Consider the following 21,572-nt stretch of genomic DNA (forward strand, 5'->3'; position numbering starts at 1 on the left):
ATCCACCAACCACTTTATCCTCAGCCAGTTTTTCAAATAACATGTTACTACTGCTTGCCCAAAGTTTGTCACTTCTTACTTGGTTCGCTTTCTTCTCACCCGCCTGCTATCATCGCTGCAGGTTCCCTCTTGCCAACAGGATATAGTCAGTAGCAAAGTAGGGCTGAAAAGGCAAGGGGGCACCAGCAGACTTGGCCAAGTCCTAGACCATGGCTCCTCAAGCACCACCCTCTAGCCAGCCTCCACATTCAGCCACCCTGCTCAGTGTGTTGATGCATTGATTGACACTCTCAGGAAATCGGGTCTGGCTCAGTAAGTCTGTACATCACCCCAGATCTGGTTCTTCCTCTCATAGAGTCAGATATCCCATCACCTTCCCACTCAGCCTGCTGGCCTGCACAGTAGCCTGTTTTCTAGCTACTCAGTTTAGTCCTCCAATGTGCTCCCTTTGTTTTAGATTCCATGAATATCCTGGACCCTGAGGATGAGGAGGAGCACACTCAGGAAGAGGACAGCAGTGGCAGTAACGAGGATGAGGATGATAGTCAGGATGAAGAGGAGGAGGAGGAGGAAGATGAGGAAGATGATCAGGTGAGGGGGGACTGCGTTTGGGTTGGTTCAGATGACCTCTTCCATGGGAACATAGAGCTGCAGAAAACCAACAGTCTGGGTTGCTAGCCTCAACGTCTCCCTCCCTCATGTGCACATGTGGCCATGGCACCAGGCTTCAGAAAACCCTTACCTCCAGCAATTCTCCATCTCCTATTTTCCCTTAAGGAGGATGATGAAGGTGAAGAGGGAGATGAAGACGATGACGACGATGGCTCTGAGATGGAATTGGATGAGGATTATCCTGATATGAACGCTTCTCCCTTGGTCCGATTTGAGCGCTTTGACCGGGAGGATGATCTCATCATTGAGTTTGACAACATGTTCTCCAGTGCTAGTAAGATACAGGGGCTCAGCTGGGTTTTCTCTCTTGATTCTTATACCCTTCTCTAGGGTAAGCCAAGCAGTGGACCAAACCGATCTGATACAGACAGCACTTCTTTTCCTATGCTGACTTCCTGGGGCAAGGGATATCTGAATCCATCTGTCTCATTAGTGTATACTTAGGAGAAGGAATAGTGAGAGGCTGCTTTTGTTCCTTTCACCTCAGTAAATAGGCAGCCATTTTAGAGCCTGGACAACTTGATGATTTGCTTGATTAAAAAAAAAATGAGACCAAGGCTGACTGCATCAGGCACCCATGTGCGCACCACAGTGGCAGGGCAATCAATAATCCTTATGTCCATAACACAAGATCTTGAGGATTTGAATGGTCACCTTTGAGCTTGGCATTAGGGAGCAGATTTGAACACACTCACTCTATTCATCCAGGATGCATCTTTTCGGGAGAACGAGTGAATCTCTTCCTCCCCCATCAGCGTCAAAGTTCCCTTTTAGCGTCAAGTTAGAATCAAGTTCTTAGAATCAAGCTGTCTTGATAGGGCAGGTCTTGACAACTTAAATCACAAGCATGATGTAGCAGAAAACACTGAACTATTCTGGTCTGTTATCTTGGCCAATTAATCTCTTACCTCTTTGAGCCTCAGTTTGTCACCTGTAAATGAAAAGTTTGAGAAAAAAAATGGGTTGGATTAGATAACTTTCAAGATAACGTCTATGATTCTCTTTGCATTTTTGTGATTTTCATCAGTTTCCCTTAGAGTTGAGCCTCTGTCCATTCAGCAAATTGAACAATATTTGAGGAGTGCCTACTGTATCCTAGGTACTAGGGATACAGCAGTAAAGAAGAAAACAGTCCTCGTTCCTCATAGGAGTGGTCTGTTAGGAATTATAGCTAAGCAGGCATTACATTGCAGTATGGTAAGAGAGCACAGAGGTAAAGAGTTATCTAACCCAATCTGTAGAAGTCAGGCTTCACAGAGAAAGTGACATCTTAGGCCAAGAACAGAAGAGCAGGTAAAGAAGCGGGAGAGGAGTCTTCAAGGTGGAGGGAGCAGCATGTATCTGAGGGGCCTAGAAGCATCACTGTGACTGTAGTGTGGAAAATGGATTGGGAGAAGGTACTATTTAGGAGGCTGTTGCAGTATCTAAGTGAGAGATGATGGCATAAGCTATGGTAGTGTCAGTGATTGTAGATGAGTTGTGGGAATGAGGGAGAAAGGACAAAGCTCAGGTTTCCGTGTGAGGAAGTAAGGCCCAGGAGACATGATTCTGCTTGAACAAACATGGAAGAAATTTCTTTTTGACACTGACCCTTTTACATATTGTCCTTGCAGCAGACATCCCCCCATCCCCAGGAAATATCCCTACCACCCATCCACTGATGGTGCGCCATGCAGACCACAGTTCTCTGACACTGGGCAGTGGCTCTTCAACAACTCGTCTCACCCAGGGCATCGGGCGCAGTCAGAGGACCCTAAGGCAGCTGACAGCCAATACTGGCCACACCATTCATGTTCACTACCCTGGGAATCGCCAGCCCAACCCTCCTCTTATACTCCAGAGGTGAGTTACAGAGATCTGTTGGATTCATCGGAGCTCTTGTAAGAATTTTCACTGTGCTTCAGCGTTGTCTTAACCTTGGGGGAAATAGTCCATCACTTAATGTTCTTGTCACACACACAAATAAAATATTTGTTCCATTTCTTTGTGGATCACATGTGCAACCTTTTGGGGAGTGCAGCCTTTTGGGGAATACCAAATTATGTCAATAGTTCTGTGCATGTATTTAGCAATTATTAAGTGTCTCCTGCCAAGCACTTAACACTTTAGATATAGACGGAACAAGAGCCCTGCCCTCCGGCTTAGAGTGTAGTGAAACAAACAATCTTAAGAAGTAAAAGAAAGGCATGTAAGTGTTGTAATGGTTGGTGTACAGACAACAGAGAGGGTGTAGTGGAGGCAATGTGACCTGATGCAGTGCCTGGCACGTGGGAGCTTATTGACACCCACTTGGTGCCAGAAACTATGGAATAATATACAACTTAAGTACAAAACCAGGGTGGTATTCAGAAAAATAACTTAGACTTGTGTGCACATCGTAAGGTTTATAATGTTCTGCATTTAATAGAGGATGCGTGAAGAGGATCTCACAGTAACAGATTGCAGGGCACCTCTGGACTTAACAGTGATCATGGTACCCACCATTACCCTACAGGTTGCTTGGTCCCTCAGCTGCTGCTGACATCCTTCAGCTGAGCAGCAGCCTTCCCCTACAAAGCCGGGGTCGGGCCCGCCTCCTGGTAGGCAACGATGACGTCCACATCATCGCCCGTTCTGATGATGAGCTGCTGGATGACTTTTTCCATGATCAGAGCACAGCTACCAGCCAAGCAGGCAAGTTTGTGTGGTGAAAGGGAGGGTAGAATTTGTCAGATTCTACTTTTTCCCTGTTGAGGAAAAGCAAGACAGTGTCTGCCTTATCGAAAATCCCCATTTTATAGGAGCCAGAACCACTCAGTGACTTAGCCATGGGCAACAAAAACTTTATTGTCTCTAGGTACTCGTTATGTGCTAAACATTGTGATAGACCTTGGATCCTTTTAGGGAAATACTACAATTTTTGGATCGGTGGATCAGTTAATGCTTGACAAGGCCAAGAATCTCATTCCCCTTTGTTCTCCCTACAGGAACCCTGTCCAGCATCCCCACAGCCCTGACCCGCTGGACAGAAGAATGCAAAGTTCTCGATGCTGAGAGCATGCACGACTGTGTTTCAGGTGCGTGGCAGCTTGGTTATCAGGGCAGCAGTGAGCCTTCTAGGGCCAAGACAAGCATGTGGAGAGTTGTTTCCCTGGCTCTCTGTGGCTACAAGCTCTGGCTCTTGGCTTCCTCCCTGACCCCACCAGAGCAGCCTTTGATTTTTGCCTCTTTGGAACAGTGGTTAAAGTGTCCATTGTCAATCACCTGGAATTCCTGAGGGATGAGGAGCTGGAAGAAAGGCGCGAGAAGCGCAGGAAACAACTGGCTGAGGAAGAAACAAAGATAACTGATAAAGGCAAAGAAGATAAGGAGAACAGGGATCAGAGTGCACAGGTGATTCCCAAGGGCTGGGAGGATTCATCTTTGACTGTGTCTGCCGTAATGTGGTTTTGGCATACACATAGCACCAAGAATCACTGAGGAATCCTAGAACGTTCACGTTGAACCTGGGAAATTTTTTATTTCAAATTCACCATACATTCACCTGGTTTGTAGGGGAAAGAGTTTAAACCTAGAGGGGAGATTTCTCCAGTGTCTCACTGAGAAAAACGAGCCAGAGGCAGAATGGCTTCTCACTTAACAGTCACACTGCGTAGTCTCTGCCGCCAAGGACAGCATCGAGACAAGGAGAATAACCTTGTCTTAAGTCCATGCTCTTGGTTGCCCATTTCCGTTTCTGTTGGTGGACTGCCAGTGTGGGGAATCTTACCAAGATGACCCCATTCCATCATTTAAGTAAGATCAGCCTAGGTGTCAGATCAGAGAAAATGTTGTACTCTGAACCCCGTCACCATATGTCATTTTTTCTAGGGCTCACATGTATAAAATCACTAATATAATTTTGATTTAGAAGGAAGTTACCTATTTTTTTCTGAAACTTCTGGGACTTCAGACAGAGGTCTTTTAAATGTCTGAGTAAATGAGGATAGAATGATACATTACAGTGTATCACTTGATATAAAAGGGGAGAATCTGATAGAAATACAAAGAAATAAGACTTGAGAGTGAACGACTTCAGTATACCCTACTCAGCAGTTAGGGAATCAGGTAGATTAAAAATAAGGGTAGTGAAGTGTTCAGTTAAAATAACAAGCTTGATGTAACAAGTATCTATATAGAACTTTTTACCTAATACACAGTTACATTGTTTCAAACATGATATAGGATGGAAAATAAGTGAACCTAGCATATGACTGAAAAGGCTAGAGTGGACAAAATAAAAAATAAGCCCCATGAAGGGAAAGATACATAGATGAAACCAAGAAATTCTTGCTAGAGTGATCATGATCGTGCCCATTCCTAAGGGGGTTTTTATTATCCTTTCCTTCCATGTTTATTTCCCCCTCACCCTGAAACCATTCTTGAACCTGAGTATGTATAGAGAAATTGGACATATATTTGCACAGTGAAATGTTCACCTTCCTTTGGTCACATGGCCAAAGCATTCTCCATTAGATCACTGAACTCCTAGATGGTCTGGGTGGAGGATGGTGACTATTACAGTTGACCTCTATCTTAGGTGCTTGCAAAGTTCCACATTGGTCTATCCCTTCTTTTTGCAGTGTACTGCATCTAAGACAAATGACTCTACTGAACAGAATCTCTCAGGTAACTCTCCTTCCCTTTCTCCCTTCTTACTAATTGATTGGTTGCTTTCTCCTGATAGTTCCGAGTAGCTGGCCCACATAGGCTGAAGATGGACACTGGTGCTCTGTGGGATGAGGTAGTAGATTGTATAGTTTTAGGGTCATACCCCATCTTGGAGATAACTATACAGTCTACTGTCTTTCCCACGGTGGTACACTTCTTCTCCGACTGGCTCTGTTCAGGTTCTTGTTCTGGTTATTATCTACTTCATTCTGACATGGGTAATGAGATCATGTGTCTTGTTTATTTCCTGACTGCAACTCTGTCCTCTGAAACAGCATGTTCATGTACATCTTTGAAGTGGCTGGTCCTTTGATGACCACCATGGTGTGGCACTTCATGAGAATGATGACAGTAGTTCTCAAATGCCAGTCCTCTGTGGAAACGAACAAAATCAAGGAGCTGTAATGCCTTTTTCATAAAGCTGAATTTATTCCCTTTAAAAGACTCTTTTTGTATTTAGAGATTATATTCCTAATTCTGTGGTATCAAAATATTTTTATTAAAGGATGTTGATTGGATGTTTTTTTCTTACATGACTGAACTAAAAGTTGGCAACCCCTACATTAGTCTCTACTTTTTGTTCTTTTTTTAATTAAATTTTATTGGTCCATGGAATCTAAAAGTCTAGGAACATTGTCTTGGATAGTGTGCTATTCAGGAAGGTAGCTCTGTGGGCTTAGTGGTATGACTGCCATATGCTCCCTATTCCCTCTGATCTTCTTAACAGTGGTCAGTAGCCATTTTGTGATTCTATCAATTGGGTCATGTGATATCATATGTCTCCTCCACCCATATTTCCTCAGAACATTGTTCTGCCTCCCTACACCTGTCTCCTTTGGCACTTGAGTTGGAAAATCATTGTACTAAAGCCTGCACAATATTTTTTAAAGCGGTGAAGTAGGGTAGATGCCTTGGTACCCTTAATCTAGCAAAAGATCTTTAAAAGAGTCTGTCACCACGTAAAAGGGCCTTTTGCCTGCTGCCCTTATTAGAGGATTGTGCTCATGCCAGGGTGAGGTAGTAAGTTGTATTGTTGTGGGGTAGGGATATTAGGCCCCAATTAGAAGATAACTATACAACTTACTACTTTCCCTGGTGTGTGGCATATTCACACTTAGCCTTAGCAGTGTTACCTCCATCAGACAAAGTTGTAGATGATCCTTGGATAATTAGGACTGGAAGAAAAGAGACATGGAAGGGGACAGATAGTGTTTAGGGTGAGGCAGATGTCATTATAAAGTGACTTGTCTTTCATTAATTGGAGCATATAATTATTTTATCTTTGGGCATGAACTCAAACATTTTGCTTTTCTTCAACTGTGTAATGAGTGCATTTTCTTAGTAGTAGAACAGGAACGTGCACAAGGGAATGGAAAGCATACTTTAAGAATTTTGGGCTGGGCGCAGTGGTTCATGCCTGTAATCCCAGCACTTTTGGGAGGCCAAGGCGGGTGGATCACCTGAGGTCAGGAGTTTGAGACCAGCCTGGCCAACACTGTGAAACCTCGCCTCTACTCAAAATACAAAAATTAGCCGGACGTGGTGACACTCGCCTGTAGTCCCAGCTACTCAGGAGGCTGAAGCAGGAGAATTGCTTGAACCCAGGAAGCGGAGGCTTCAGTGAGCTGATAACACGCCACTGCACTCCAGCCTGGGCAACAGAGCAAGACTCTGTCTCAGAAGAAAAAAAAAAAAGGTTTTGAAAGGCTGGACGTGGTGGCTCACGCCTGTAATCCCAGCACTTTGGGAGGCCGAGGCAGGTGGATTGCTTGAGCTTAGGAGTTTGAGACCAGCCTGGGCAACATGGCAAGACCCTGTCTCTACTAAATATACAAAAAATTATTCAGGTGTGGTGGCACATGCCTATAGTCTCAGCTACTTGGGAGACTAAGGTGGGAGGATCACCTGAGCCCGGGAGGTAAAGGCTACAGTGAGCCATGATTGTGCCACTACACTCCAGCCTGGGCAACAGTGAGACCCTGTCTCCATTAAAAAACAAAAAGAGTTTTGAAATAAATTCTCACCATTTCTTGCTCCAAACAGATGAAGTGGGAGGATCAATCGGATTTTGGTAGTTAGATTTTCTGTGTACCTACAGAGACATTTAGCCTCACCCTATATGGCCTGAAATCTTCTCCCTTCCACCTGGAGGGCACAGAAAGGATTTTATTCTTAGGATCCACAGAGTCAGAGCTCCAGTTCTTGCATTCTTGGGACAGAGATAGCACTGTGCCTTAGCCTTCATCCTTAGTATACCAGACCAGAGATGTTCCTTTGTGGGGGAACATCTTTAGGGGGGAGCATTTTCACTGTGGGGGTAATCACTGGCTGGGTGGGATACTTGTCAGGCCACATTTGCTGATTGGGGTGGCCTCCATTATCATTGGCTGATTGCCTCTTAACCACTATTGTTGTTCTTTCCGAGAAAGATGGGACGCCTATGCCTGACAGCTACCCAACAACCCCATCTTCAACTGATGCAGCTACATCTGAGTCCAAGGAGACCCTTGGCACTCTGCAGTCCTCACAACAGCAACCAACACTCCCAACCCCACCAGCTTTGGGAGAGGTTCCTCAGGAGCTGCAGTCCCCAGCTGGAGAAGGGGGCAGCTCTACACAGCTATTGATGCCTGTAGAGCCAGAGGAATTGGGTCCCACAAGGCCAAGTGGGGAAGCAGAAACAACGCAGATGGAGTTATCCCCAGCTCCCACCATAAGTGAGTAGAATTTCAACATTTGGGAAGGATGGAACAAGAGGGAAGAAAGGATGTCTTTGTAGCTTCTCTTTGCTCTCTTGCTTGAGAGAAAAAGTCGGAGCTCAACTTCTCAAATAATAAGATCTCATCTTGCACATTCACTTTCTTAAGTGAAGTTGAGGTCCTGAACTGGTGATAGTTCAATGTCTAACGATATTGGTGATGATACCAACAGTTCATTGAGGCAATTACTCTTCCTGGGCTATCACCCCAGGCTTATTATTTAAAAACAACTCTCCAGCTTTGCATGGTGGCTCATAATCCCAGCACTTTGGGAGGCTGAGGCCGGGGGGATCATTTGAGCTCTCAGGAGTTTGAGACCAGCCTGGGCAACATAGTGAGACCTCATCTCTATGGCGGGGCGGGGGGGCGGGGAGGGACTCCAAAATCGATGGTGTTATTTACATGAGTAAACTGAAACTCAGAAATGAAATAATTAACCCAAGTCACTCTATAAGTGGTTGAACTGGAATTAAAATCCAGATCTGTCTGACTTTAAAACTTACTCTCCTTTCACAGTTTCCAGGATGGCAAGCATGTCACCCCACAGTTAGAGCTCTCCCATTCTCCTGGCAGACACTGTTTATCTCATTACACTATTTCTCACTGGTTTGAAATGGGGCCTCAAAAGTCTTCTCAGCAGTATTTCAACAGGGTAATTTGATACCTGCTTGCCATCCCTGTTCTATACCATCTTGCTTGTGAAGTTCTCTGGAGAGACCTTAAGGTGTCAGTTTTTTCTTTCAAGGAACCTTGTTTATTTTATTTTATTTTACTTTATTTTTATTTATTTATTTATTTTTTGAGAAAGAGTCTCGCTGTGTCACCCAGGCTGGAGTGCAGTGGTGTGGTCTTGGCTCACTGCAACCTCCGCCACCCGAGTTCAAGTGATTGTCCTGCCTCAGCCTCCCAAGTAACTGGGACTACAGGTGCACGCCACCATGCCCGGTTGATTTTTGTATTTTTAGTAGAGACAAAGTTTTGCCATGTTGGCCAGGCTGATCTGGAACTCCTGACCTCAGGTGATCAACACGCCTCAGCCTCACAGAGTGCTGGGATTACAGGCATGAGCCACCATGCCCTACTGAAACCTTGTTTCTTTAGAGAACCACAGGATATACACGTGCAAGTGGTGCCTGCAGTCAATCAAAGTGAAAAAAATCCCTTACCCAGGCTGGGCACGGTGGCTAACACCTGTAATCCAAGCACTTTGGGAGGCCGAGGCAGGTGGATCATGAGGTCAGGAGTTCAAGATCAGCCTGGCCAAGATGGTGAAACCCCATCTCTACTAAAAACTTAAAAAATTAGCCGGGCGTGGTAGCAGGTGCCTGTAATCCCAGCTACTGGGGAGATGCAGAGAATTGCTTGAACCCGGGAGACGGAGGTTGCAGTGAGGCAAGATTGTGCCACTGCACTCCAGCTGGGCCACAGAACGAGACCCCATCTCCAAAAAAAAAATCCCTTACCTGGGTTGCCTAGGGAAGATGTTTCAACAGGCATGCCTGGAACACAGTAAATGTTCAAGAATTGATAGAAAGGGCTTGAGCTGAATCTTAAAAAACTCAAAGTGAGATTGAGAGGGAGACAGCAAGGGAAAAGTGAGAAGTCTGAGCTGAAATGCCCCTAAGGAAGCAGCCCTATCAAAGACCTTGTCTGTCATTTTGCCCCCTTTCCAGATAGAAGCCTAACTTCTCCCTATGACTTTTTCCTAGCCTCTCTTTCCCCAGAGAGAGCTGAGGATTCTGATGCACTGACGGCTGTCAGCAGTCAGCTGGAAGGCTCTCCTATGGATACAAGCAGCCTGGCTTCCTGTACCCTAGAGGAGGCTGTGGGTGATGCTTCAGCAACTGGCAGTTCTGAGCAGCCCAGAGCAGGCAGCTCCACTCCTGGGGATGCCCCACCAGCTGTGGCGGAAGTGCAAGGCAGGAGTGATGGGTCAGGGGAATCTGCCCAGCCACCTGAGGACAGGTAAGCATGTGTGGGCAAAAGAAGGGTAGGATATATTGGAGGGTCTTTCAAAGCACATTTCATACTTGTCAACTAATGGACATGCTTGTTATGCTGGGGAGATAAACTTGGTTTCTGTGAGAAAGGGGTATTGTAGGACTGTTTTATAAACGAAAAGACATAATACAACAACCTGAGCGTGATTTCCCTCAGCTCCCCCCCTGCATCCTCTGAGAGCTCTTCCACCAGAGATTCTGCCGTGGCCATTTCTGGAGCAGATTCTCGAGGAATCCTAGAAGAGCCGTTGCCTTCAACAAGCAGTGAAGAAGAAGATCCCCTTGCAGGTGAGCTCCATGTATGCCCAGGTCATCCTGGGATTGTTTTGGCTTCTAGTGGCCCTTGGCATGGAAATGCCCACCAGCCAAACAGTTCCATTCAGGTGGAGGGCATGTATGTGGGAGGACAAGGGGGGTGCTGGTGTGGCATAATGAAATGGGTCCAGCCTTAGGAGTCAAACTGATCTTGGCTCACTCAAATTCCCCCACTCTGCCACTTCTACCTTTTACAACCTAGGGTCATTATTTAATTTCTGTGATCATGAATGATACCGAGGGGGTGATGATATCTGCGTGGTAGGTTATTTATAAAGGGTAAGTAACAGTGCATGCAGTCTAGCAAATAACAAAAGCTATTCTGAGCCCAGGGAAAGTGGGGTGGGCCTTCTCTGTGTCCCATGTCTTGCAAGCAGTGAAGACATACACACTGGTTTCCCTCAAGCAGTGACATAGGTTTATTTTCTCCAAGTACATATTAGGCACCAATAGAGGTGTGAGAGGCTGGGCACGGTGGCTCATGCCTATAATCCTGAAAATTTGGGAAGCAGAGGTCAGAGGATCACTTGAAGCCAAGAGTTTAAGACCAGCCTGGGCAACACAGGGAGACCCCGTCTCTACGAAAATATATATGTAAATTAGCCAGGCATTTTGGTGCATGCCTGTAGTCCCAGCTACTCAAGAGGCTGAGGCAGGAAGACTTGAGCCCAGGAGCTCAACACTGCAGTGAGTCACGAGTTGCACCACTACACTCCGGCCTGGGCAACAGACCAAGACCCCATCTCAAAAATTTAATAAGGCATGAATCCCTTTACATGTTATATCTCCCCTCAGGTATCAGTCTCCCTGAAGGCGTGGACCCCTCTTTTCTGGCTGCCCTGCCTGATGACATCCGTCGGGAAGTTCTACAGAACCAGCTAGGCATTCGTCCACCAACCCGGACTGCCCCCTCCACAAATAGCTCAGCGCCTGCAGTGGTGGGGAATCCTGGTGTGACTGAAGTGAGCCCTGAGTTTCTGGCTGCCCTGCCTCCAGCTATTCAGGAGGAAGTATGTGAGCGGGAAGGTGGTGGGGCCAGGCTGCCTGGCAGGAGAAATGCCCTCATTGACTTCTTCTGCTCCATAGGTACTGGCACAGCAGAGAGCTGAGCAGCAGCGACGAGAACTGGCACAGAATGCCAGCTCAGACACCCCTATGGACCCTGTGACCTTCATCCAGACTCTGCCCTCAGACCTGCGCCGTAGTGTCCTAGAGGATATGGAGGACAGCGTGTTAGCTGTGATGCCACCTGACATTGCAGCTGAGGCTCAAGCCCTGAGACGAGAGCAGGAAGCCCGGCAGCGACAGCTCATGCATGAGCGTCTGTTTGGGCACAGTAGCACCTCTGCACTCTCTGCTATTCTCCGAAGCCCGGGTACAGAGGGAGGCAAGTGGGAGGGCTCTCAAAAGCTTTAGCTAGATGAGGCTGTATTTTCTTACCTTTGTATTACCTGTATCCAATTTACACCCTCTCCACAATCTCAGTTTTCTTTTTCTTTTCCTTCCAGCTTTCACCAGTCGCCTAAGTGGCAACCGTGGGGTCCAATATACTCGCCTTGCTGTGCAGAGAGGTGGCACCTTCCAGATGGGGGGTGGCAGCAGCCATAACAGGTACCTTTGTCTATTTTTACCTTACTATATCACCACTCAAGTCTACTAGCCCAACTCCCTTAGCTTTATAGGTGGAGAAGCTAAAATCCTGACAGGCAGGCAGGATGGTCTCTCTAAGCCATTTCCTTGAATAAGTGAGAGAGCCAGATCCCTGGACTCCCCATTCAGAAAACTACATCTTTTGGTTAGTCTTGCTACTGAAGACCACAATCGCAAAAGCAGGCTGGCAGCAGGTGCTAACTATGGTTTTAACGAGAAGGAACACCACTTGTCTCCCATGCAAGTAGTAAAACAACTAACACCTGCCTTGAGTTTATAACACCTAGGCTAGGGAAGTATAGAGGAGTGAGTTAGCCAGGCTAAAACAGAGTGGGCCTGACATGGCAAAATGTGAAAAGAGTGATTGGTTCCTATAAGGCCACAAACTCCTGGTGGTCTAGAGAAGGCAGAAACTAGCATTGTCTCCTAGACTTAGGTACAGTCAGATTTTACCAGTCTATGGATGACACCTCTGCTGTCTTCTCAGTCGCCGTGTGATGTAGGGCAAGTCACTTAACCTGTTTGAGCCTCTTGTTTATCATCTCAAAAATGGGTGGTTCTCGGCCAGGTGTCGTGGCTCACGCCTATAATCCCAGCACTTTGGGAGGCTGAGGCAGGTGGATCACTTGAGTCCAGGTGTTCAAGACCAGCCTAGGCAACATGGCAAACCTGATCTCTACTAAAAATACAATAAGTAGTCGGGTGTGGTGGCGCACACTAGTAATCCCAGCTACTCGGGAGGCTGAGGCACGAGAATCACTTGAACCCCGGCGGGTGGAGGTTGCAGTGAGCCGATACCGCGCCACTGCACTCCAGCCTGGGTGACAGAGTGAGACTCCATCTCATCATAAAGCTGGTGGGGGTGGGGGTTGACTCTCTAAGCTGTACAGCAGCCCTGAAAGGATGATGTACAGTCATTGTAAAGTGCATGGTACATAGTAGACACCCAAGAGGGCAGCTGTTACTATGAAGAGCCCTTGGACTGGACACCCTCCTTTCTCAAGCTTCCTTGGAGATACCCAGCTCATTCCCCTCTCCCATTCTTATGCCTAATCCCAGAGCTCTAGCCACTGAAGTGTTACCCAAAAACCATGTTCTGTTTCCAGGCCTTCTGGCAGTAATGTAGATACTCTCCTCCGCCTCCGAGGACGGCTCCTTCTGGACCACGAAGCCCTTTCTTGTCTCCTGGTCCTACTTTTTGTGGATGAGCCAAAGCTCAATACTAGCCGTCTACACCGAGTACTGAGAAATCTCTGCTACCATGCCCAGACCCGCCACTGGGTCATCCGCAGTCTGCTCTCCATCTTGCAGCGCAGCAGTGAGAGTGAGCTATGCATTGAAACACCCAAACTCACTACAAGTGAGGAAAAGGGCAAAAAGTCGAGCAAGAGCTGTGGGTCAAGTAGCCATGAGAACCGTCCCCTGGACCTGCTACACAAGATGGAGTCGAAGAGCTCCAACCAGCTTTCCTGGCTCTCAGTATCCATGGATGCAGCCCTAGGCTGCAGGACTAATATATTTCAGATCCAGCGTTCAGGGGGGCGTAAACATACAGAGAAGCATGCAAGTGGTGGCTCCACCGTCCACATCCACCCCCAAGCTGCTCCTGTTGTCTGCAGACACGTTTTGGACACACTCATTCAACTGGCCAAGGTGAGGGTTTCGAACCCAACTCCTGGGGATGGAAGAAGGGTGGCAGCAAGAGCCTGGGTGAAAGTTGAACACTAAGCAGGCTAGCGTGTCTTTTTGCTCTTATTTTAAGTGTTGAGCCCTGTATTGTTTCTGGGGGATTGTCCTATATATTCCTGGGGTTTTTTCATTCTTTTCCATTTTTATGTATTGTCTTAATCATCAAAACAACTGGGCTATATGATTCCTGTTTTACAGATGAAGAACCTGGGATTCAGAACATTTTATTCATTTTGTCATATGATTAGAAAGTGATGGAGCTGGACCTAGAATTTAGTGTTCTTTCGATAATAAGCATTGCTGCCATCTATCAAAGGCCTGCCTTATGCCAGGCACTGTGCAATACATCATGTCGTTTAATCTCCAACAACTTTGCAAGGAAGTGTAGTTAGCCTCTCCATTTTATAAGTGCAGAGACTAAAACTCAGGAAAAGTTTGCTCGTGAGTCTGTATTGCTACAAAGCCCTCATTCATTTCTCTAGGCTGCTTTACTATCTGTTGGATAAAACTCTTATATGACATATCCCCCAATATTTACCAAAATTGTCCGAAGGAGAGTCTGGGAACCAGTTGTCTTTTCCCTATCAGGAAGGCTCATCCTCTGTGAAGACGTCCTAGACCAAGCCTGTCCTCCTTTTCCCGGCAGGTATTTCCCAGCCACTTCACACAGCAGCGGACCAAAGAAACAAACTGTGAGAGTGATCGGGAAAGGGGCAGTAAGGCCTGTAGCCCATGCTCCTCACAGTCCTCCAGCAGTGGCATTTGCACAGACTTCTGGGACTTATTGGTAAAACTGGACAACATGAATGTCAGCCGGAAAGGCAAGAACTCCGTGAAGTCAGTGCCAGTGAGCGCTGGCAGTGAGGGGGAAACCTCTCCATACAGCCTTGAGGCCTCTCCACTGGGGCAGCTCATGAACATGTTGTCACACCCAGTCATCCGCCGGAGCTCTCTCTTAACTGAGAAACTCCTCAGACTCCTTTCTCTCATCTCAATTGCTCTCCCAGAAAACAAGGTGTCAGAAGCACAGGCTAATTCTGGCAGCGGTGCTTCCTCCACCACTACTGCCACCTCAACCACATCTACCACCACCACCACTGCCGCCTCCACCACGCCCACACCCCCTACTGCACCCACCCCTGTCACTTCTGCTCCAGCCCTGGTTGCCACGGCTATTTCCACCATTGCCGTAGCTGCTTCGACCACAGTGACTACCCCCACGACTGCTACCACTACTGTTTCAAGTAAGTGTGGATGTAGACTGGGAGCTGTAGGGTATATACTGTTGCACCCACTTCACCCCCTTTTCCATCCAGATGGTTCTCCCTCAGTGATAGCAATCAGCTTGGTTTGTGTTTGTGAGAGCAGAATGTGTCCATTCTCAACCTCATCTGTCCCAGTTCTCTCACTCTCCCTTCCTCCATCCCTGTCTCTCTTTCTCTCTCTCTTGCTCTCTCCCCTGCCTCTCATACACACACACCTTTGAAGGTCAGCAGGCATTCACTGAATGTGGCTTCCCTAGGCTAGGCACCAAAAGGAGGAAAGAAAGTTCCATCCTCAGGGAATTCCCAGCCTTTCCAGTCTTGTTGAGGGAGCCAGTTCTCATGGGAAATAGTTAAAGGGCAGGCAGGATACAGTGTGATTCAGAGTAACCAGATCATCCCTGGAAATAAATGGAAATCTGTCCCTGCTACAAATTAGTAAGAATTATCTGAAGAGAAGTAGGTTTTAAAGAATAGAGGGGGCCATAATGGTGGGGGAATAGTTGGAAGAAATGCCTGGGGTTCTTGATCAGCTGAGAAGTTACAGTCATAGGAGTCCTCTTTGAGTTTATGGTGAGACCTGATTGCACCACTGCATTCTAGCTTGGGCAACAGAGCGAGACCCTGTCTCTAATAAAAAATAAAAAGCCTTTAGCATCCCAAGTCATTTAGATTTGCCTTTGGTGGGTGGGTTTTCCTTTTCAGTACTTTCCCATTTTGAAGCCCTGGGCAATTCAGTGATTCCTTGGTTTTGTCACTTAGTCCCTGGCTTGTGAGTTTCACAGAGGCTTAAAGTGTTCTGTCTGTTTTCTCAAAGTTTCTGCCACTACTAAGGGCAGCAAATCTCCAGCGAAGGTGGGTGATGGGGGCAGCAGCAGTACGGACTTTAAGATGGTGTCCTCTGGCCTCACTGAAAACCAGCTACAGCTCTCTGTAGAGGTGAGTCCAAGCTCTTCTGACCTGCTAAGACTTGGGGAGAAAGGATAAACAGGGTAGATAATGATTTTGTTCTCAGGCTGGAGCTTACTCCTCCTGTCTTCTTTTTCTCAGGTGTTGACATCCCACTCTTGTTCTGAGGAAGGCTTAGAGGATGCAGCCAACGTACTACTGCAGCTCTCCCGGGGGGACTCTGGGACCCGGGACACTGTTCTCAAGCTGCTACTGAATGGAGCCCGCCATCTGGGTTATACCCTTTGTAAACAAATAGGTAATAGCAGGAGTAAAGCATTCTTCTCTCTTTCTGAAAGTTTCCATTTAGCTGCTTCCTCTTTCTGGAATCCTTTCCTGAATCCCCAAGCTGAATCAGATACCTCCATGTCCCTATAACACAGCCTCCATGCTCCCTCTGTCTGTCATAACACAGATTACCCTGGGTTATCATCTGTTTTCCTCTGCTCAGTTATTTGAAAGCAAGGCTGGGTTTGTCTCCTCATCCCCGCTGCCCGGCACACATTGGTGCTTAATAAAGGGAAAAAAGAACACGTGGGAACAGCAGTGCCTGTCTTCTCCATGCTGGGCACTCGTAATAACCCTGTGATAAGACTGCTGAGGCAGCTTCACCCCTTCAAAGTATGTGCCTACACTGCATTCAGCCTCAGGAATTACAGAGTCAGAATAGTACTCTCTGCTCTTGTGTAATTTTGAAGATACAAAAATTCTAAGAACAGTTACAAATTACCTAGTTTCTATCATCTTCCTCCCTGTTTTACTGAGAAGAAAGCCAAAACCCAGGGTGATAAAGTGATTGGACCAAGGAGTACAGCCAGGTTTTCTTTCAACATAGAGTCTCTCTACCCTGTCCCACCCTCATCCCAATCATGAGTCTCCCTAGATCTTGGCTACATACTTAGTTCTGTCTCTCCTTCACTCCCATGTCTCTAAGTCTGGGGTGATAGGAGAGTTGGTTGGCCTGTATAACTCAGGGTGTTCTTTGCTGCATGAAAATTAACAACATTCTTCCAGAAAGAATTTAGCCTCTGACCTTTCTCTCTTGGCTGCCACCATCTATTCCACACCTATGGGCCAGGCACTGTCTAGGCAGTCTACCATATATTTATCTCTTAATTCTTATAGCAACCTTGTGAGGTTAGGCAGTAATATTCCCAATATTAATATTGGTAAGCAAATTGGGCAAGGGGTCAAGAAATTTGCCTGAAACCACCACAGAACCTCAGTAATTTTGAGAGATATATGGGATTTCAATCAGGATCTGTCTAGCTCCAGAGGAGATACTGTTTCTCTTCTACATGAAACTCATTTCATACAGATTCAGCAGATACCTGTGGCCATAGGTAAATTGATAGTCCCAGGTGACGATCCATGGACACACATAAAAAGCTGAACAGAGCACGATTCCAACTCACTCTAGGTTCTTTGCAGCTGAGCAACGAAGAGTGGCCTAAGCAGGTGTCTTAGAGAGATTTGGCTTTTAGCCACTTTACCAGGGGAGTCTCTGAACACTTGCTGACTCCTCTGCCTGCTCAGGTACCCTGCTGGCCGAGCTGCGGGAATACAACCTCGAGCAGCAGCGGCGAGCCCAATGTGAAACCCTCTCTCCTGATGGCCTGCCCGAGGAGCAGCCACAGACCACCAAGCTGAAGGGCAAAATGCAGAGCAGGTGGGTGGTAGCCACCCTTTGACTGGGGGCTTGAATCTGGGATATTCTGGAAGATGGCTCTTGCTGGTTTCCTGGTCTTTTTTATTTCTCTGGGTGATTTTCGTATCTTTCCTATACACACTTGACCCATTTTTTTCTACTTTCTACTTGGAAGATTTCCTTCTGAGTTTCCTTACCCCTCTGGTTGACACCAGGAAGCCTTGCTTGCTTTGGGTGTTTATACTTTGATGCTGTCAATATACGCAAGCCACCTCTACACTATCCAGGTTTGACATGGCTGAGAATGTGGTAATTGTGGCATCTCAGAAGCGACCTTTGGGTGGCCGGGAGCTCCAGCTGCCTTCTATGTCCATGTTGACATCCAAGACATCTACCCAGAAGTTCTTCTTGAGGGTACTACAGGTCATCATCCAGCTCCGGGACGACACGCGCCGGGCTAACAAGAAAGCCAAGCAGACAGGCAGGCTAGGTATGGAACTAGAGTGTCCAGTTGAGGGGAAGGGTTGGTGGCGGTAAAGCCAGAGTCCTTGGAGGTGCAGGACTTAACGGCCTGTCTCCTTCCTGTTTGACCTTTCCAAAAGGAAAATGATTATCCTTTTTTCAGAATGTTGATGGCTGCATTCTACATCTCATTCAAGCTATCTGCGTAGGAAATTCATTAGGGGGAGCGGGAATTAAGGGGGAGTGGAAATCTGGCAGGGAAGTTGGGGGCCAACCTTTTGCTGAACAAGACTTAACTCACTAGGTGCATCTCCTTTCTGCTTCCTTGGTCATTTCTAACTAAGCCGTGGCTTGACAAATCATTTTCCCTGCCTCTTTCCTCCTGTCCCACAGAACCCTCTCGCACAAAACCATCCGTCTGTCTAGCATCATGCCCCCTGCCCTTATCTGTAATGGTAAATCTTAGCGCCTGATGATGAGTGCTCTGAAGCTTCCTGAGCTAAAGCTCAAAAGACCTCAGCAAGATGCCCTGTGGCAGCCCAGGAGATAGGAGAGAGAATATTGAGCTTTCCCTCTTCCTATATTTTATATCTTGCCTTCCTCTTTCTCTTTCTCCCAGGTTCCTCCGGTTTAGGCTCAGCTAGCAGCATCCAGGCAGCTGTTCGGCAGCTGGAGGCTGAGGCTGATGCCATTATACAAATGGTACGTGAGGGTCAAAGGGCGCGGAGACAGCAACAAGCAGCAACGGTTAGCATGATGCCTGTGGCCCCTCATTCATTTGTCTCTCCACTCATCCCCCCACCATGTCATCAGTGGGGTTTCATTGCCTTTACCTTGTATGCTTTTGCATTAAGTTTGCTATATGAATGCTTCTGGACAAAAGGGTTACTTTCTGTTGGTGTTTTCCTATTTGTTGATTGGTTTGTTGGTTTGATTTGATTTAAAGCTTGGCCATCATACCCCACTCCCAGCTATCCAGTCAACAGTGGCGCTTTTGCAAACTGCCTAATGCTAAGTGTTGTCTGGGTTCTGAGGGGATATGGGGTGAAGTTTTTTTTCAGTCTCATGGAACAATGCAGGTACATCAGAAACATCTCAGGAATCCTACCATTGAAAGTCCCCCAAGCTTGGTACATATCCCACACAGCCACTTCTGTCTGTGGCTGCTCCCTCCACCCTGCCCTCTGCCTTTATTCTCCGTAACCCCTTGGTACCTAGGCACTCAGGCACTTTTAGGAGGAAACCTTCAGGTACTTAAATAGCCAACTCAGTGTTGGGGTCCTGGCATTGAGTGGCTGCAGTAAAAGCCTGGCATCACATATGTATGCTGTGGCACTCCCTCATTGTTTTCCTGTCCTTGCAACATGTAAGTTACCTTTCCAAGGTCCAAGAAAGGTATCCTAAGACCTGATATTTCTTTGCATATAATTACTGTTATACAGTATGGTTTTATTGAATAGGCAGGGAAAAGCCTTGAACTTAAGGGAAGTGACTCTAGGAAGGTAGAAAGGGAAAATAAAGCTGTTATTCTGGAGTATTTTTTCTGCCTGGTCTCTTTCCCATTACCCGAAAAGATATTGGCTTTTTAAATTATCCCACTCATGAGAGGTTGCTCTAATTCTCCTGTTATTTCCCCTTTTGTGAGCAAACAGAAACAAAGAGCAAACCTACCTTCCACCCATCTGAATCTTTTATACATACATACATACACACACACACCCCCCCACACACACACACCAGAAGACGACAAAGTTTGTATACAGGAGGCTAGTTCTGACTGGTCACAGATCTGGATTGTAGACTGTAGGAAATGTAGGCATCCGAGGAGCTGTTGGGAAAAGCTTGGAAAACTTACACTGGAGAAAAGCAGAAGAGTTGAGAAAGGCATCCTTTTGTCCTGGATAGCTACAGTTTCCCCATCCAAATATGGGAAGTTTCTTTGCAAGCTCAATGTGTGAGAAGTGGAAGGGCCAGCCTCTAGCCTGCCTCTAAGGAAAGCAGAGTTGCACCCTTATGTGATTTTTGTCTCCCTTTTATCCAGTCGGAGTCTAGCCAGTCAGAGGCATCTGTCCGGAGGGAGGAATCACCCATGGATGTGGACCAGCCATCTCCCAGTGCTCAAGATACTCAATCCATTGGTCAGTACTACTTCCTGTTTCCAGCCGAGCAAAAGTCTTCTGGAATGTCTGCTGAATCCTCTGCTCCCAGCATATATAAGCCCAGTGTTTTCCCATTTCTTCCAGTAAACCCTGGTTTCTGTAAATGATAACAGGTGTTTGACAACCAAGGCACACTTTTCTTTCCTGTAGTAAAGAAACTATATGGTGGGATATTATGCATTCAGACAGCATGTTTTTGTGGGGTTTTTTGTTATTGTGGTGGTGGTTTTTGAGACAGTCTCCCTCTGTTGCCAGGCTAGAATGCAGTGGCACGATCTCTGCTCACTGCAACCTCTGCCTCCTGGGTTCAAGCAATTCTCATGTCTCAGTCTCCCGAGTAGCTGGGATTACAGGCACGTACCACCACACCAGGCTAGTTTTTGTATTTTTTTTTTAGTAGAGACGGAGTTTTGCTGTGTTGTCCAGGCTGGTCTCAAACTCCTGACCTCAGGTGATCCACCTGCCTTGGCCTCCCAAAGTGTTAGAATTACAGGCGTGAGCCACCGCGCCCAGCCCAGCCCGTGTTTTAAAACTTTTGTTTTATTATTGAGGCAGGGTCTTTCTCCGTCACCTACGCTAGGATGCAGTAACGCAGTCATAGCTCACTGCAATCTCAAACTTCTGGGCTCAGTCAATCCTCCTGCCTCGGCTATGAGTAGCTGGGACTATAAGGGACAGGCCACCATGCCCAGCTAATTTTTTTTATTTTTGTAGAAATGGAGTCTCACTATGTTGCCTGGGCTGGTCTTGAACTCCTGGCCTCAAGCCATCCTCTCACTTCAGTCTCCCGTGTTTATTTATTTATTGATTGATTGATTGAGTGATTGATTTTTGAGTCGTAGTCTCGCTGTGTCGCCCAGAGTGGGGTGCAGTGGTGCCATCTCGGCTCACTGCAACCTCCGCCTCCTGGGTTAAAGTGATTGTCCTGCCTCAGCCTCCCAAGTAGATGGGATTACAGGCGTCCGCCACCATGCCCGGCTAATTTTTTGTGTGTGTGTGTTTTTAGTAGAGACAGGGTTTCGCCATATTGGCCAGGCTGGTTTCGGACTCCTGACCTCAGGTAATCCACCCGCCTCGGCCTCCCAAAGTGCTGGGATTACAGGTATGAGCCATGGCCGACCAGCCCTAGTCTCCCATGTTTTAAATCTTGGCTCCCCCATTTACTGGCTCTGGGACCTGAGGCAAACCTCTTCGTTAGGTTTCCTTGTTTAAAATAGGAATGTTCAGTTCTTAGGATTAAATGAGTTAACACATGTATAGTGGTTAGAGAAGCCTTGTAGGACAACCATTGTTGAAATGCTGTATTAAGTCATTTACTT

At 46.8% G+C, this 21,572-nt stretch overlaps 1 protein-coding gene across 25 annotated transcripts in view; it reads left to right on the forward strand.

Annotated features, from left to right (window-relative positions):
- Positions 1–21,572, forward strand: part of HUWE1 (HECT, UBA and WWE domain containing E3 ubiquitin protein ligase 1) — a 154,070-nt gene that overhangs the window by 124,319 nt on the left and 8,179 nt on the right. For 19 of the 25 annotated variants that reach the window (XR_004180755.1, XM_031660829.1, XM_031660830.1 and 16 more), the window contains 21 exons: positions 458–591; positions 778–946; positions 2,286–2,514; positions 3,167–3,345; positions 3,639–3,728; positions 3,890–4,044; positions 5,274–5,319; positions 7,791–8,078; positions 9,830–10,085; positions 10,278–10,408; positions 11,231–11,445; positions 11,522–11,810; positions 11,944–12,046; positions 13,192–13,738; positions 14,421–15,018; positions 15,854–15,975; positions 16,087–16,243; positions 17,521–17,653; positions 17,920–18,122; positions 18,714–18,841; positions 20,136–20,232. Coding sequence is in view for 22 of the 25 variants with exons in the window: in XM_031660829.1 (XP_031516689.1) it covers positions 458–591; positions 778–946; positions 2,286–2,514; positions 3,167–3,345; positions 3,639–3,728; positions 3,890–4,044; positions 5,274–5,319; positions 7,791–8,078; positions 9,830–10,085; positions 10,278–10,408; positions 11,231–11,445; positions 11,522–11,810; positions 11,944–12,046; positions 13,192–13,738; positions 14,421–15,018; positions 15,854–15,975; positions 16,087–16,243; positions 17,521–17,653; positions 17,920–18,122; positions 18,714–18,841; positions 20,136–20,232 (4,269 nt within the window). In the remaining 3 variants the exon portion in view is untranslated. The remainder of the gene's footprint in view (positions 1–457; positions 592–777; positions 947–2,285; positions 2,515–3,166; positions 3,346–3,638; positions 3,729–3,889; positions 4,045–5,273; positions 5,320–7,790; positions 8,079–9,829; positions 10,086–10,277; positions 10,409–11,230; positions 11,446–11,521; positions 11,811–11,943; positions 12,047–13,191; positions 13,739–14,420; positions 15,019–15,853; positions 15,976–16,086; positions 16,244–17,520; positions 17,654–17,919; positions 18,123–18,713; positions 18,842–20,135; positions 20,233–21,572) is intronic. The other 6 variants (XM_031660841.1, XM_031660840.1, XM_031660839.1 and 3 more) reach the window with 5 other exon arrangements.

This window comes from Papio anubis, chromosome X, assembly GCF_008728515.1.
Source record: "Papio anubis isolate 15944 chromosome X, Panubis1.0, whole genome shotgun sequence".
Lineage (NCBI taxonomy): Eukaryota > Metazoa > Chordata > Mammalia > Primates > Cercopithecidae > Papio > Papio anubis.